At 37.4% G+C, this 12,018-nt stretch overlaps 4 protein-coding genes across 5 annotated transcripts; 2 read left to right on the top strand and 2 right to left on the bottom strand.

The window, feature by feature from the left end:
* On the top strand, positions 451-1,946 carry LOC104758321 (the record flags this gene model as incomplete). The annotated part of the gene is given in 4 exon segments (XM_010481158.2): positions 451-633; positions 849-1,066; positions 1,337-1,444; positions 1,637-1,946. Coding segments are annotated over 4 exon segments (632 nt in total), but the record flags the coding sequence as incomplete, so codon positions are not given.
* Positions 2,249-4,386, bottom strand: LOC104758270 (tubulin alpha-6 chain). The gene is made up of 4 exons (XM_010481098.2): positions 4,155-4,386; positions 3,637-3,871; positions 3,164-3,534; positions 2,249-3,071 (listed from the first exon to the last, which is right to left on the bottom strand). The coding sequence occupies exons 1-4, from the start codon at positions 4,245-4,247 to the stop codon at positions 2,418-2,420; spliced, it is 1,353 nt and encodes a 450-aa protein (XP_010479400.1). The 5' UTR covers positions 4,248-4,386; the 3' UTR covers positions 2,249-2,417.
* Positions 4,710-6,788, top strand: LOC104758271 (ribosomal RNA small subunit methyltransferase E-like). Of its 2 annotated transcripts, XM_010481099.1 has the most exons (8): positions 4,710-4,917; positions 5,039-5,112; positions 5,501-5,643; positions 5,740-5,786; positions 5,873-5,981; positions 6,091-6,152; positions 6,234-6,348; positions 6,505-6,788. In XM_010481099.1, exons 1-8 carry the CDS (start codon positions 4,729-4,731, stop codon positions 6,648-6,650), a joined length of 885 nt encoding a protein of 294 aa, XP_010479401.1. In that variant the 5' UTR covers positions 4,710-4,728; the 3' UTR covers positions 6,651-6,788. The 2 variants fall into 2 exon arrangements, 1 of the variants encoding a protein (XP_010479401.1); XR_002036168.1 differs by lacking the exon at positions 6,505-6,788 and having other exon boundaries at positions 5,873-6,001; positions 6,234-6,311.
* Positions 6,821-8,375, bottom strand: LOC104758272 (F-box protein At1g49990-like). The gene has a single exon (XM_010481100.2). The coding sequence runs from the start codon at positions 8,227-8,229 to the stop codon at positions 6,958-6,960; it is 1,272 nt and encodes a 423-aa protein (XP_010479402.1). The 5' UTR covers positions 8,230-8,375; the 3' UTR covers positions 6,821-6,957.

The raw sequence follows: 12,018 nt of genomic DNA, 5'->3' as shown, positions 1-12,018 counted from the left end.
TTTTTTTTTTTTGGTTCTCTTTATATCTATTTTTGTTGATTGTACTAATTTAATTGGGACCCAATTTAATTTGGGAATAGAGACAAAAACGAGACGTGGAGTCTCGCGTTACGTTACCATTCTCCTTGCGGCAAATTTTAGCAACCACACACACACCTGACAGCCTCGGCGCATTTTAGCAAAACACCTTTTATGCGTGCTAAAAGACGCTACCAAGAGTGTAAAACAGTGATGATGATAACTCTGCCACCGTTGTCTCGCAACCACTTGCTTCAAATATTTTTTTGACACAACACATAACAAACATAATAAAATTTTGCCGTCTTGAGTTTATCGTAGACTCTCTCTCTAATATACGCAGCTTCTTCTTTTTTCTTCCTCCCTGGATCATGAATCTTTCCTGGAACTGAAGAAAATCGCAAATTAAAAGGAAACAAAAAATAATGGCAGCTTCTCTGGAGATTGTTAAATTCTGTGTATCTTCTCCTGTTTCGATTTCCCGCCATAAGACTCCCGTTAAATTGGAATCTAGGAAAAGGGTTTTCAGATTAGCTGATTCCAGAACTTGGGTTCGTCTCGGTACATGTGTTAGGGTTCGTTCATCTGCTCTTGACGGCGATAATAAGTCCAAAGGTCTGCCCTTTACTTCTTCTTTTTTTTTTTTCCCTCTTCCTTCAGACAGGATTGATCTTATAACCTTTTTTTTGTTATTTTTCTAAGTCAAAACATATATCTTTGGTTTTGGGTTGTTTCTTACTAGTTTAATTGTGGTTGAATCTGGAGCTTTAAGATTGAGTAAGATTTTGATTTGTGGAGTTTGTTTGTTTTTTTTGTTTTTGTTATGGTAGGTGAAGAACCTCCAGAATCTTTGTTTATGAAAGAGTTGAAGAGACGAGGTATGTCTCCTACCTCAGTGCTTCAAGACTATGAAGTGGATCAAGATGAGATCAAAGCCGGTAAAGATACTGGAAACAGCTCTAAAACGACTGCAACTACTCCCGCGTTTGATCCAAGCTTGCTTAACCAGAGAGAGAGATCATTGGCTTTAAACAGCGAAGGCCTTGAGGTCAGTTTAACACTTGTACCTGCTAACTTTATATATAACTTGTAACAGTAGTGTGTTCTTTGTATCCCCGTAGTTCGTAGCAGCTTGTGTAGTTATACTAGAGTTTGATTTTAGGAGTTGATTAGGGAATTTGTCAAGTAAAGAATGTTGAGCACTACTGTTTATTTGTTCAACCAAATAAGTCTAAAATCTTGGTCGCTGGTTAAGCATTTGATCACCTGCAACTCCATCATTAACTATTGAGAGATGTATCGTTTATTGTTGTTTCAGGGATTGATTCCGCGGGCTAGAGTCTTGCTGACAATTGGAGGAACTTTCTTCTTGGGCTTTTGGCCATTGATAGTCTTGACTCTTGGTGCCTTCTCTGCCCTTTACCTCGTAAGTATTTGCAAAAGTCTACTTTTCTTCATTATCATTCTTGAATCTTATGAAAGAGTCAAATGTAGAACCAACCTAACTCCTAACTAGATTTAGTGCTTATAGAAAGTGTTTCAGAATAACCTTCTAAGGTTTTCATTTCCACAAACTAATTCTGTATTTTTTGTTGTTGTTGTTGTTGAAAATGTAAAGTACTTTGGAGCTGATTTCGTGCATGATGGAAGTAGAACTCCGGTCTCACCACCACCGTACATTGATCCATATTCTCTGTTGGAAGATGAGAGGATATCAGGGATTGATCCTCGTCTAAATTAGCAGCAACAAATTGTTCTTTGTGCTCTACACAATCTAGTAGTATATATTGGGGGCTCTAGTCTACGTATATATTTTTATTTACCGTCTTACCTCTTTATCTATAAGATATTCTTACGGATGTACAAAGACATTGTTGCTGCTTCTCTGTAAGGGTTCAAAAAGTTTCAATCTTTCACCATTCTTCTCACTTCTTTGAAAACTCAAAATTACCTTTCTACATGCTTTTTAATCTAGATTATTGAAATTACTTATTATATCAGCCATGATTATTGAAATTTATATTATTCTCTCATTATAAAGTTAATTACATTAACTGCTAAACCAAAATATATTCTAAATGTATTCATTTTTCTTAATAATTTTAGCCTAACCAAAAGGTCCGCGGCATATATATATATATAAGTTCGTAGATTTCGATTTGAAATTGATCATAGAGATAGAGAAGCAGAGCAGAGAGACGAGTCAACAACACACAAAGGAACTAGATAATTGAGATAAAACGGCTATTTTCACAAGCAAGAGACAGAAATTTAGTTTTAATGCATCAAGTTTTCGAGAAACACACAACTAAAGAACTCGTAAGAGTTTCGAGCCCATTCCACAACACGAGATAATAGAAAAACCAACACAAAATCCAAGTTTTTTAAAAACATGCTTCTCAGTACTCCTCTCCTTCATCATCCTCATCGTCACCACCTTCAGCACCGACCTCTTCATAATCCTTCTCCAACGCAGCAAGATCCTCACGAGCTTCAGAGAATTCTCCTTCTTCCATACCCTCACCAACATACCAGTGAACGAAAGCACGTTTTGCGTACATAAGATCAAACTTGTGATCAATACGGGAGAACACCTCAGCAACACTCGTGGAGTTGGAGATCATACAGACAGCCCTCTGCACTTTAGCAAGATCACCTCCTGGGACAACAGTTGGTGGCTGGTAGTTGATACCACACTTGAATCCAGTAGGACACCAATCCACAAACTGGATTGTGCGCTTGGTCTTGATGGTGCCAACCGCTGCGTTCACGTCCTTGGGAACAACATCACCACGGTACATCAAACAGCAAGCCATGTACTTTCCGTGACGAGGGTCACACTTGGCCATCATGGAAGCTGGCTCAAAAGCACTGTTCGTGATCTCAGCAACTGAGAGTTGCTCGTGGAAGGCTTTCTCTGCAGAGATGACTGGTGCGTAGGAGGAAAGCATGAAGTGGATTCTTGGGTATGGGACCAAGTTGGTTTGGAATTCAGTGACATCAACGTTCAAAGCACCATCGAACCTCAGAGAAGCAGTCAAGGAAGAAATAACCTGAAACCAAATAAAGAGAGTGCACAATTAGAAACAAAAGAACAGCAAGATTATTGTTTAAAAGGGTTATTTGATGCTGGCTGGTTCTATACCTGAGAGACAAGACGGTTGAGGTTGGTGTAGGTTGGTCTCTCAATGCTCAAGGAACGCCTGCAGATGTCGTAGATAGCTTCATTGTCGAGAAGGATAGAGACATCAGTATGTTCCAAGAGCGAGTGAGTGGAGAGGACACTGTTGTAAGGCTCAACAACAGAAGTAGAGACCTGAGGAGATGGGTAAACTGTGAAACCCAACTTAGACTTTTTGCCGTAGTCAACAGAAAGTCTCTCAAGAAGAAGAGATCCAAGACCAGATCCAGTCCCACCACCAACAGCGTTGAAGACAAGGAATCCTTGGAGACCAGTACAGTTATCAGCGAGCTTCCTGATACGGTCCAAGCACAGATCAACAATCTCTTTCCCAACTGAGATAAGATTTCAAAACACAATCAGTTAGTTAATACACGATAAACTCAACAAAATATATATGATTGATGGAGAATTTGGAAAAGGAATGAGTATCATACTGGTGTAATGACCACGGGCGAAGTTGTTAGCTGCGTCTTCTTTACCGCTGATGAGTTGCTCAGGGTGGAAAAGCTGACGGTAAGTACCAGTCCTGACCTCATCGATCACAGTTGGCTCAAGATCAACAAAGACAGCACGTGGGACGTGCTTCCCTGCACCGGTTTCACTGAAGAAGGTGTTGAAAGCATCGTCACCTCCGCCAACAGTCTTGTCACCAGGCATCTGTCCATCAGGCTGTAAAAATCCAGATACAAAACACCACATCAGTTAACAAGACGTCGAAATCAAACACAGATCTAATAAACGGACCTTGCAACAACGATACCAAAAAAATTCCAAGAAATCGAAATCAAATACAGATCTAAACAACTAGGTACTATATATAGATCCGCCATTTTAATCATAAATTCGAGAAGCTAAGAGAAATGCATCACCAAATATCTCAGATCTGAGATTCAGACCACGATAAAACTTAAATCTAAAAGGAGTAAAGGTTGAGGAAGAGGAAGAGACGAACCTGAATGCCATGTTCAAGGCAGTAAAGCTCCCAGCAAGCGTTACCGACCTGGATACCAGCCTGACCAATGTGGATCGAGATGCACTCTCTCATTTTCGTTTCGCGGAAGAAAAGATTTAGAAACTAGAATTACAGATGATGAAGAAGACGAAGGGCGTTTATGAAGACGCTCTTCTTTAGATGCTTTTCAGAAAAAACAAAAAAAAAAACTGGATCTAGGTTTTACGAAAGGTGTATTGATGCTGTGTACATTTTATAGGCGAAAGTATCCATCTGTATGTAACGGCACGTATAGACACGTGTAATGATATAATTGGTCTGTTGTTTAACCACGATTTGTTGGTATCATCGTGATCTGCGTATTTTCTAATTTTGAATTTTGCTAGCTTTTATGACCGTTTCTTTTGTATTTTTGAAATAACAAAATCCCTTTGAATTGCGCGGAATTTAACCGGAAATTTAATTGGAATTGAACCGGATAAGACCGATATCTAAACTAAACCGAAATAATAAGAACTGAACCAAAATCTTCGAAAGGGAAACAAAAAATTTCGAAGCTTTTGATTGAATAATAATGAGAGCCCTGGCGGCTGTACGGCCACTGTTTTCCGATTTGCCGAGTCTTGTTCGTTCATGGCTTCCTCCGTCCAGCTTCAGGACGTTTGCTTCTGTATCTTCGTCTCCTCCTTCGGATTTGGACCTTCGGAATCAATCTCGCGGTGGCCTTCCTCGATTCTTCTCCGATGATCTTCCATCTTGCAAGGCACACTCTCTCTCTCTCTCTCTCTCTCTCTCTCTCTCTCTCATGTTCTTGTTGCTCCATTACTCTTATTTAGGGTGAAATGGTAATACTAATTTTATTTAAATCATTATGATTACTTTAGGGTGGAAGTGTTCGTGTTCAAGGCTCTGAGTTTTGGCATATGGCTAAAGTTCTAAGACTGAAACAGGAGGACAGGTACTAATTACATTCAAATACGTTATTGGTAATTTCCCAGTGTTGTTATTGGCATGAAAGCCCTTTAAACAATTTGAGTTGTTCTTTCTTCATTCTTGCCTCAAATTCTTGATTTTGTTCATATTTGTTTGCTTGCATCCATGTAGCTGCATTGTGTTGTTGTGTGTATGTATATGGATAGGAAACCAAAGAGCCATCGTTTTAGCTAGATCCTAGTAACCTTTTTATGCATCTTTGCTATGATGAATTCGGTGGTTATTGCTATGATATCATCAAACTAACTCTTAGATAAGATTAGGGTACGTATTCTTTGCTTTAAGATCACTTACCAATTACCATTAGAATTTAGTAAATGTAAGTAATTACTTGCACCCTTTTTCTATGCAAGGGTAGAACTCTTTAATGGCAAAGGAGGTTTGGTTGAGGGTTGTATACAAAGCATAGACAAAACTGGAGTTGATTTTATCGCACAAGAAGATCAGAAGGTGATTGTTCCTCAGGGCATGCAGTGGCAGGTGTTTGCAGCTTTTGGTATGAAATGGGACTGCTCGTAATGCTAAGATATTGCCAGATTATTTATTCTCTGCATACCTCGGGTCATGATATCTTTAAATATGTGTGTTTTAGGAACTCTGAAGGGTGGTCGAGCAGACTGGCTAATTGAGAAATGTACAGTAAGTATTTACTTCTATGTCTGTTCTAAGTCACCTGTGATTCTGTGAATATCGTGCCACTGAATATGTGTATATGCTATTATCAGGAACTTGGAGCGAGTAGTGTCACCCCACTTTTAACAGAAAGATCTTCCATAATCTCCGAAAACCGGGTTGACAGATTAGAACGCGTTAGTTTTGCTGCGGCTAAGCAATGTAAGTAACAATAATATCAGGTAACATACTACCATTTTATTTATTAATCTTGTTCCTGTTTTACCTTGGTATGATCACAAACTATTTGCCTTATCTTTTACTCTCACAGGCCAAAGGCTACATCAGATGGTACTGAACCCTCCAATCAAATTTAATACCCTCTTGGATCATGTATGGTTCAACATCTCTCTAAAGCCACACTCAAGATTCTTGGTTTCTAAACTTGACATAATACCTTTTGGTGTTTTCTAGATTTCCAAGTCGAAGTTATGTTTGGTTGCTACAGCCGAAGCTACACCTCTCCTTAATGCAGTAAACTCGTCACCAAAAGAAACCAGTGGAGTATTAATCGTTGGACCAGAAGGCGGTAAGAAACCCTTTCTTCAATACATTTTCTGATGTGGTTGTCTTCTGCAGAAGCTATCATTTTTTTCAAAAATTACTGGTTAGACACAAAATGAACGGTAGCTACACAAGTCTGGTAGACTGGTACAATCTAACGTCAACAATGATATTGGCGCAGACTTCACGAAGAAAGAGGTGGAGATGATGTTGGAAGCAGGCGGCACAGCGGTTGGACTCGGACCGCACCGGTTGCGAGTAGAGACCGCAGCCATCGCTCTTCTTGCAACTCTAGTGATGTGGTCTGACTCTCAAGAGACTGTCTAAAAGCTGGTTAGGCTTTAGATTTTGTTGCCTTGTCTTGTGTTCTAAGATTTTGTTAGGTAATGTCTCTGGATTTGATTGATAGAAACAAAAAGGATTGTTGAATATTATAGCCAAGAAATTTTCGATTTCGAGATCTGATATATTTGTTTCCATACACTATGATTATTAAAGCACTGCCAAAAAAAATTGATTATTAATACGTTGCACAGCTCATGCTACAGCATGCTGAATACATAAACACCGAAGAAAAAGCTTTTTTTTTTTTTGTCGTCAAAATGGAAAGTTACTAATCCCCTAAGAAGGATAATCAAGTTGGCGGTTGGGGTACGGAGTCCATCCAACGTGGGAGCACAAACTGGGATAACATAACGACTCCATTGCAAAATTCTTCCAGGTGCCCTGCAGTATCTGAATTGTTTATGCGACAACAATCACCTTCACTACTACTACTCCAATCATCTGATTCTTGATGAACAATAAACTCTTCTGTCCGCAAGTTACCAGATGCCAAACAACGGTCTTGACGTAACCACAGATAGACGATACCAGAATCAAACGGATTCATTGCCAGGGGGAAACAGTTGACATCAGATACAACAGACGGCATGTTAATTTCCCAAATCAGCTGCCACCTTTCACTGATATCTTCGTTATTCAGCCTCCATACACTCAATCTTCGATATATAGCTTCGATGAAGATAACATCTTCTACTGAAGTAGTCAAGCATCTCCGAGCTTTTTTGTGATCCACGCCAGGGAGAGGTATAATCTGACATTGATCATCAGCTTCAGGGCCATAAAAGTCATGAGCTATAAGGACACCAGGTCCATTACAAAACATAAACCTATCCCACATATAAAGAACCCCGTTTAGAGAATCAAAACCATAGTTGCCGACGGCTCGGGTGGAGAAAAGTTTCTTGATAGTCCATAAACCTGTCTCAGACGAATACACACAAACTCTCCATAGATACATTCCTTCAACTTTACGATCAAACATTTCCATTTGGATCGTCCTAACCATTTTGAAGCTCGAAACGATGCCGTGCTCAACACGGGTCACCATACCGACGGCAGAAAATGGATTCTGATACCAAGGGATTTTACTTTTAGCCCATGGATCAGGAGCTGGAGGGATCTCAACCCATTGCTGTAAAACTGGATTACCAACGAAAGATTTATAGCTGTAAACCATGTTCTGATTACGGGAAAGAAAGACATCGATCCAGATCAATCCGTTTGAAGAAGCTTTAAAGTAGTATTCAGAGGTAGGGAGATTCGGATACCGTTGGAAAGGCATGATATAAGAAACAAGTGATTTGGGAAGATCCCATGTTTCGCATCCGTGGAAGCCTATGGGTTGTGTGATGTGACGACAGTACTCGGTTCTGAACATGAGAGACCATGAGGAGGAGGAGTGTCGGTGGAGGGAGACAAAGAGCCGGCGGATGTAGTCCGATTCTATAACAGATTTCCATCTTTTGCAGACTGATTTGAATCTTGCGATGCTTCTCACCGGTAATCTTGCAAGTATCTCAACCAGTAACGCCTCTGGGATTGTTCTTCTTACAGTTTCCATTCTCGTCGGAAAGATATTAATTAAAGTCTCCTTTGGTCACTTTCTGTTTCTGTCTTTTTTTCATTCTTTTTTGGACATGGTTGGACGTAAACAGCTGTTTCCTTTCATTTATTAACTTGATGGACTCATGAATCAAGCAATTTTTTTTTTTTGTATGTAATAGACGACAAGGGAACAAAAGAAATGAATCAAGAAATTTAAAATTTAAATGGGTGGATGAATAAGAGGCATAAAACGATAATGTATTGATTTTTTTGGATTTGTTTTGGCTTTTTTAATATAAACAACTCAGAATTCACAAGAAGTACAAACGGAACAAACAAACATATTCTAACCATCGTAGAGACATAGAATCACACTTGTAATTTGAGCCGTGTGAATGGCATATACCAAATGTCGTATACCAATCATACAATCTGAATTTGTTCAAAATTTCAAATTTGTTAATAACAAAATATCAAGAAAAATGTTTATAGAATAATTGTTTGAGACAAATGACAATGACTTACTAAAAATATATATAATCAACTCAGAATTGTTATATATATATATATATATATATATGATTAGTTTCCTTTAAGTTTAGATATGTACAATAGTTTTGTTTTGTTGTAGAAAACATAGGCACATAATTACATTATATGACTTGAGAAACAAAAATTAGGCTTTAGGATTGTGTAATATGCTAATATGAAGAAAGTACAAAAGATTCAGTTTTTTAATCAAAATGAAAATGCCTTCATTGGGTCTTCTAGAATAAAAATGTTAAATACAGTTTTCATATTATCCAAAACCCACAAAATCAATGAACATAGTATTTAACATTTAAAGTACTAGTAATTTTAAGTATTTTTTTTTTTTTTGGCAACAGAGTACAAGATCAGCTCAAACGAACTAATTGGTAGGAAAAACGTTTACATAGGTAACTAGATAGTAATTTTAAGTATTAAAATTTAGTTTTCAAAGTTAGTAACTACTTGGCAAGTGTGAAAAAGTTATATTTAAAATTATAGAAAAATTAAAATAAAACCTTAAAAATAAAAGGATTACAATTAATCTTTTTAAAAAGTGTATAAACACAAAAAGTAATTTATTAAATTACTAATTTTAATAGAGAAGTAATCTATTAACTTACTGATTTTAGTAGGAAAATATGTGAAATTAACAAAAAAAATATGTGCAATTTAAATACAATTATTATTTATTATAAACAAACAGTAAAAATAAATATATACAGAAAATTGATTAAAGTATACAAAGTTTGATTTGTTAAAATTAGTAATTAACATAATATAAGAAAATTCAGAGAATCAAAATAAGAAATTAAAGTAATTTTCTTCAGTTTTTCAATTGGTGAATGTGATAACCCGTCCCGTTGACCCCACTAGCCCACCGCTAGCTTGCCCCCATAGGCCCGAAGCTGGCCCTGCAGGGCATCGATCCTAACCCATCACTGTGGAAATCCACATCCACCAGTAGGTTATTGGTGCGCCAGGCGTTCCTCGAACCCTGGTCCTCACCCTTTAACAACCTTCCCACAGGACAAGTTGTCACCAATTGACCTGCAGATCAATTGGTGACAACTTGTATTATGGTTCGTTGGTGACAGCTTGTCCTGTGGGAAGGTTGTTAAAGGGTGGGGACCAGGGTTCGAGGAACGTCTGGTACACCAATAACCTACTGTGGATTTGGATGAATAGTTCCATTTGCCCAGTGAGGGGTTAGGATCGATGCCCTGCAGGGCCAGCTTGGAGTCCGTTGGGCCGGCTAGCGGTGGGCTAGTGGGGCCCACGGATGGTCCGTTGGAGCAGCTAGCGATGGGCTAGTGGGGTCCGCGGGACGGGTTGTCACAGTGAATGATTTGATACTTCTTCGTACCTTTAACTTTCGGTGAGTATAATTTTGCTTTACCCGGCTCAATTACAGTCTTGTTAATTGCATACTGATTCAGTTACTTGAGTTAGATCCTACGTGAATCTATCACTTAGCCACAGTTTCATTGATGGGAAAAGGTGGATGCATTGCTATGTTCTAAGTTTACATTCAATGGATGCATTGCTATGTTCTAAGGGCTCATCAATGGTTGAGATGTGTTATGTTCTATCTAGTTACAGAGTCAATGATGGTTATGTGTATGTTTCTTGTCTTATGAATTCAGGTTCACTTTAGCTTAATGCATAGGTTCTCTTAAGGTTTCCAGATGTTTTGCCGCAAGTTTATTCAGTACTCTGGTTTTTAGCTCATTGATAAGTATGCATTGCTCTGTTTTAAGTGCTATATAGTTATAATGTACTGACATCTCTATCTTCATATATATCAGCCAATGCACAATTTTTCTAGATTAGCTCTATAAAGTTTTCAAAGTTGCGTGTTGTTGATCGTGTGTCTTAAGAAAGGGAAATTTGATGAGCTGGTGGAGGAGAAAGGTGTGAGAATACTTGTTGAACCAAAGGCTTTAATGCATGTGAATGGAACCAAGGTGGAACTCTGCAAACAGAAGAAGGAGAAATCTATTGGACAGATGAAACAATATATCGACATTTACAACAAGTGTCATCAATTTCAAAATCCCTAATTAATAATAGCAAAAGACAAAAAAAACCTGATTTTTTGCACGAAAATCAAACTATTTTCTAAGAAAAATTGAAATCTTTAGGCCAAACAAAATCGAGAATAGCCAGAAAGGTAGATCCTTTATGTACGTGTGAGTGTGACCCTCTGGCGAGCATGATCAGAGATGCTGAGAATCGTCTAAAGAAGAGCATCCGTAGCTACATTCACCGCCGTTAATTGTACTTCTTTCTTTCTATTCCACGTATTTATTAACTTTGTGAATTGTTTTTTTTTACATTACATGCTACATTGATATATATCATCATACTAAGATTAATTTTTTTTTTATATTTTGTGTTTTGTTAACAACATACACATTGTACCCTAGTGACTCAATAACAACACTAATACAAATTACCAAAATACATATTATGATCAACCTAATTTCTATATTTTTTTAAAAAACATTTGTTATTGTTCTTTGATAATTTGATTTTTTTTTTGGAACTGTAAACTTTGATGAGTTTTACTTAGAATTTTGTAGATTTATTATAAAAGTTGACATTGTCTTTTTTGATGTTGTTGTGGAGAGAAGTGAAGATGAAGTTGAAGTTGATAGAAGAAGATAAATGATTCAATTGTCGTATAAAAAATAGAGTCAAAGCATTTTGAGTCAGCTTTTTGATTTTGAATGCTAATTCACAAATGTGGAAATGGTAGTAAAAGAGGTGAAAAAATGGTTTAATAATAGATGATATATATTGGAAATTCATTATAACGTACACATATCACAATAATCAATGCATCTAAATGTCTTTCTTTTTTTCTTTTTCACGTCTTTATTAACTTTGTGAATTGTATTACCAAGTCAGACCCTTTCACATCATCTTCCTTCACTTCTTCACAGTCCTTCATGTCATCCACCTCTTTAACTTCGCCACAAGACCCTTCCTTGTTTGATGTAAACACCAATTTTCTTCTCTTTTTTAAAAAACAAGATAGTCAAAAGCTTTTGGTTTCAAGTAAAGCTTTTGGGAAGGATGAAGAATGGATGAAACAACCGACCTTTTTTTTTAATAATAAATAATAAATATAATATAATAAATAACTACAACTAGTGGTCCCATATCCACTAGCCACCTAACCACATTCACAACAAACTGCGGAACAACATACCAATAGATATCCGATAAACCAATAACCAATAACCAATAAAATAATATCCAGTATTGATTC

This window comes from Camelina sativa, chromosome 17 (genome assembly GCF_000633955.1).
Source record: "Camelina sativa cultivar DH55 chromosome 17, Cs, whole genome shotgun sequence".
Taxonomy (NCBI): Eukaryota; Viridiplantae; Streptophyta; class Magnoliopsida; order Brassicales; family Brassicaceae; genus Camelina; species Camelina sativa.
Note: the sequence above shows the minus strand (reverse complement) of the source record. Positions and strands in the feature narration are given on the sequence as shown.

Excerpts from the sequence above, each read along its gene's own strand:
- LOC104758270 (XM_010481098.2), bottom strand. The coding sequence starts at position 4,247 with ATGAGAGAGTGCATCTCGATCCACATTGGTCAGGCTGGTATCCAGGTC. Across the intron at positions 3,535-3,636 it reads CGCCCGTGGTCATTACACCA|TTGGGAAAGAGATTGTTGAT; the intron begins GTATGATACTCA and ends ATCTTATCTCAG. Across the intron at positions 3,072-3,163 it reads TCAACCGTCTTGTCTCTCAG|GTTATTTCTTCCTTGACTGC; the intron begins GTATAGAACCAG and ends ATTTGGTTTCAG.
- LOC104758271 (XM_010481099.1), top strand. The coding sequence starts at position 4,729 with ATGAGAGCCCTGGCGGCTGTACGGCCACTGTTTTCCGATTTGCCGAGT. Across the intron at positions 5,644-5,739 it reads GCAGGTGTTTGCAGCTTTTG|GAACTCTGAAGGGTGGTCGA; the intron begins GTATGAAATGGG and ends TGTGTGTTTTAG. Across the intron at positions 5,787-5,872 it reads GGCTAATTGAGAAATGTACA|GAACTTGGAGCGAGTAGTGT; the intron begins GTAAGTATTTAC and ends TGCTATTATCAG.
- LOC104758272 (XM_010481100.2), bottom strand. The coding sequence starts at position 8,229 with ATGGAAACTGTAAGAAGAACAATCCCAGAGGCGTTACTGGTTGAGATA.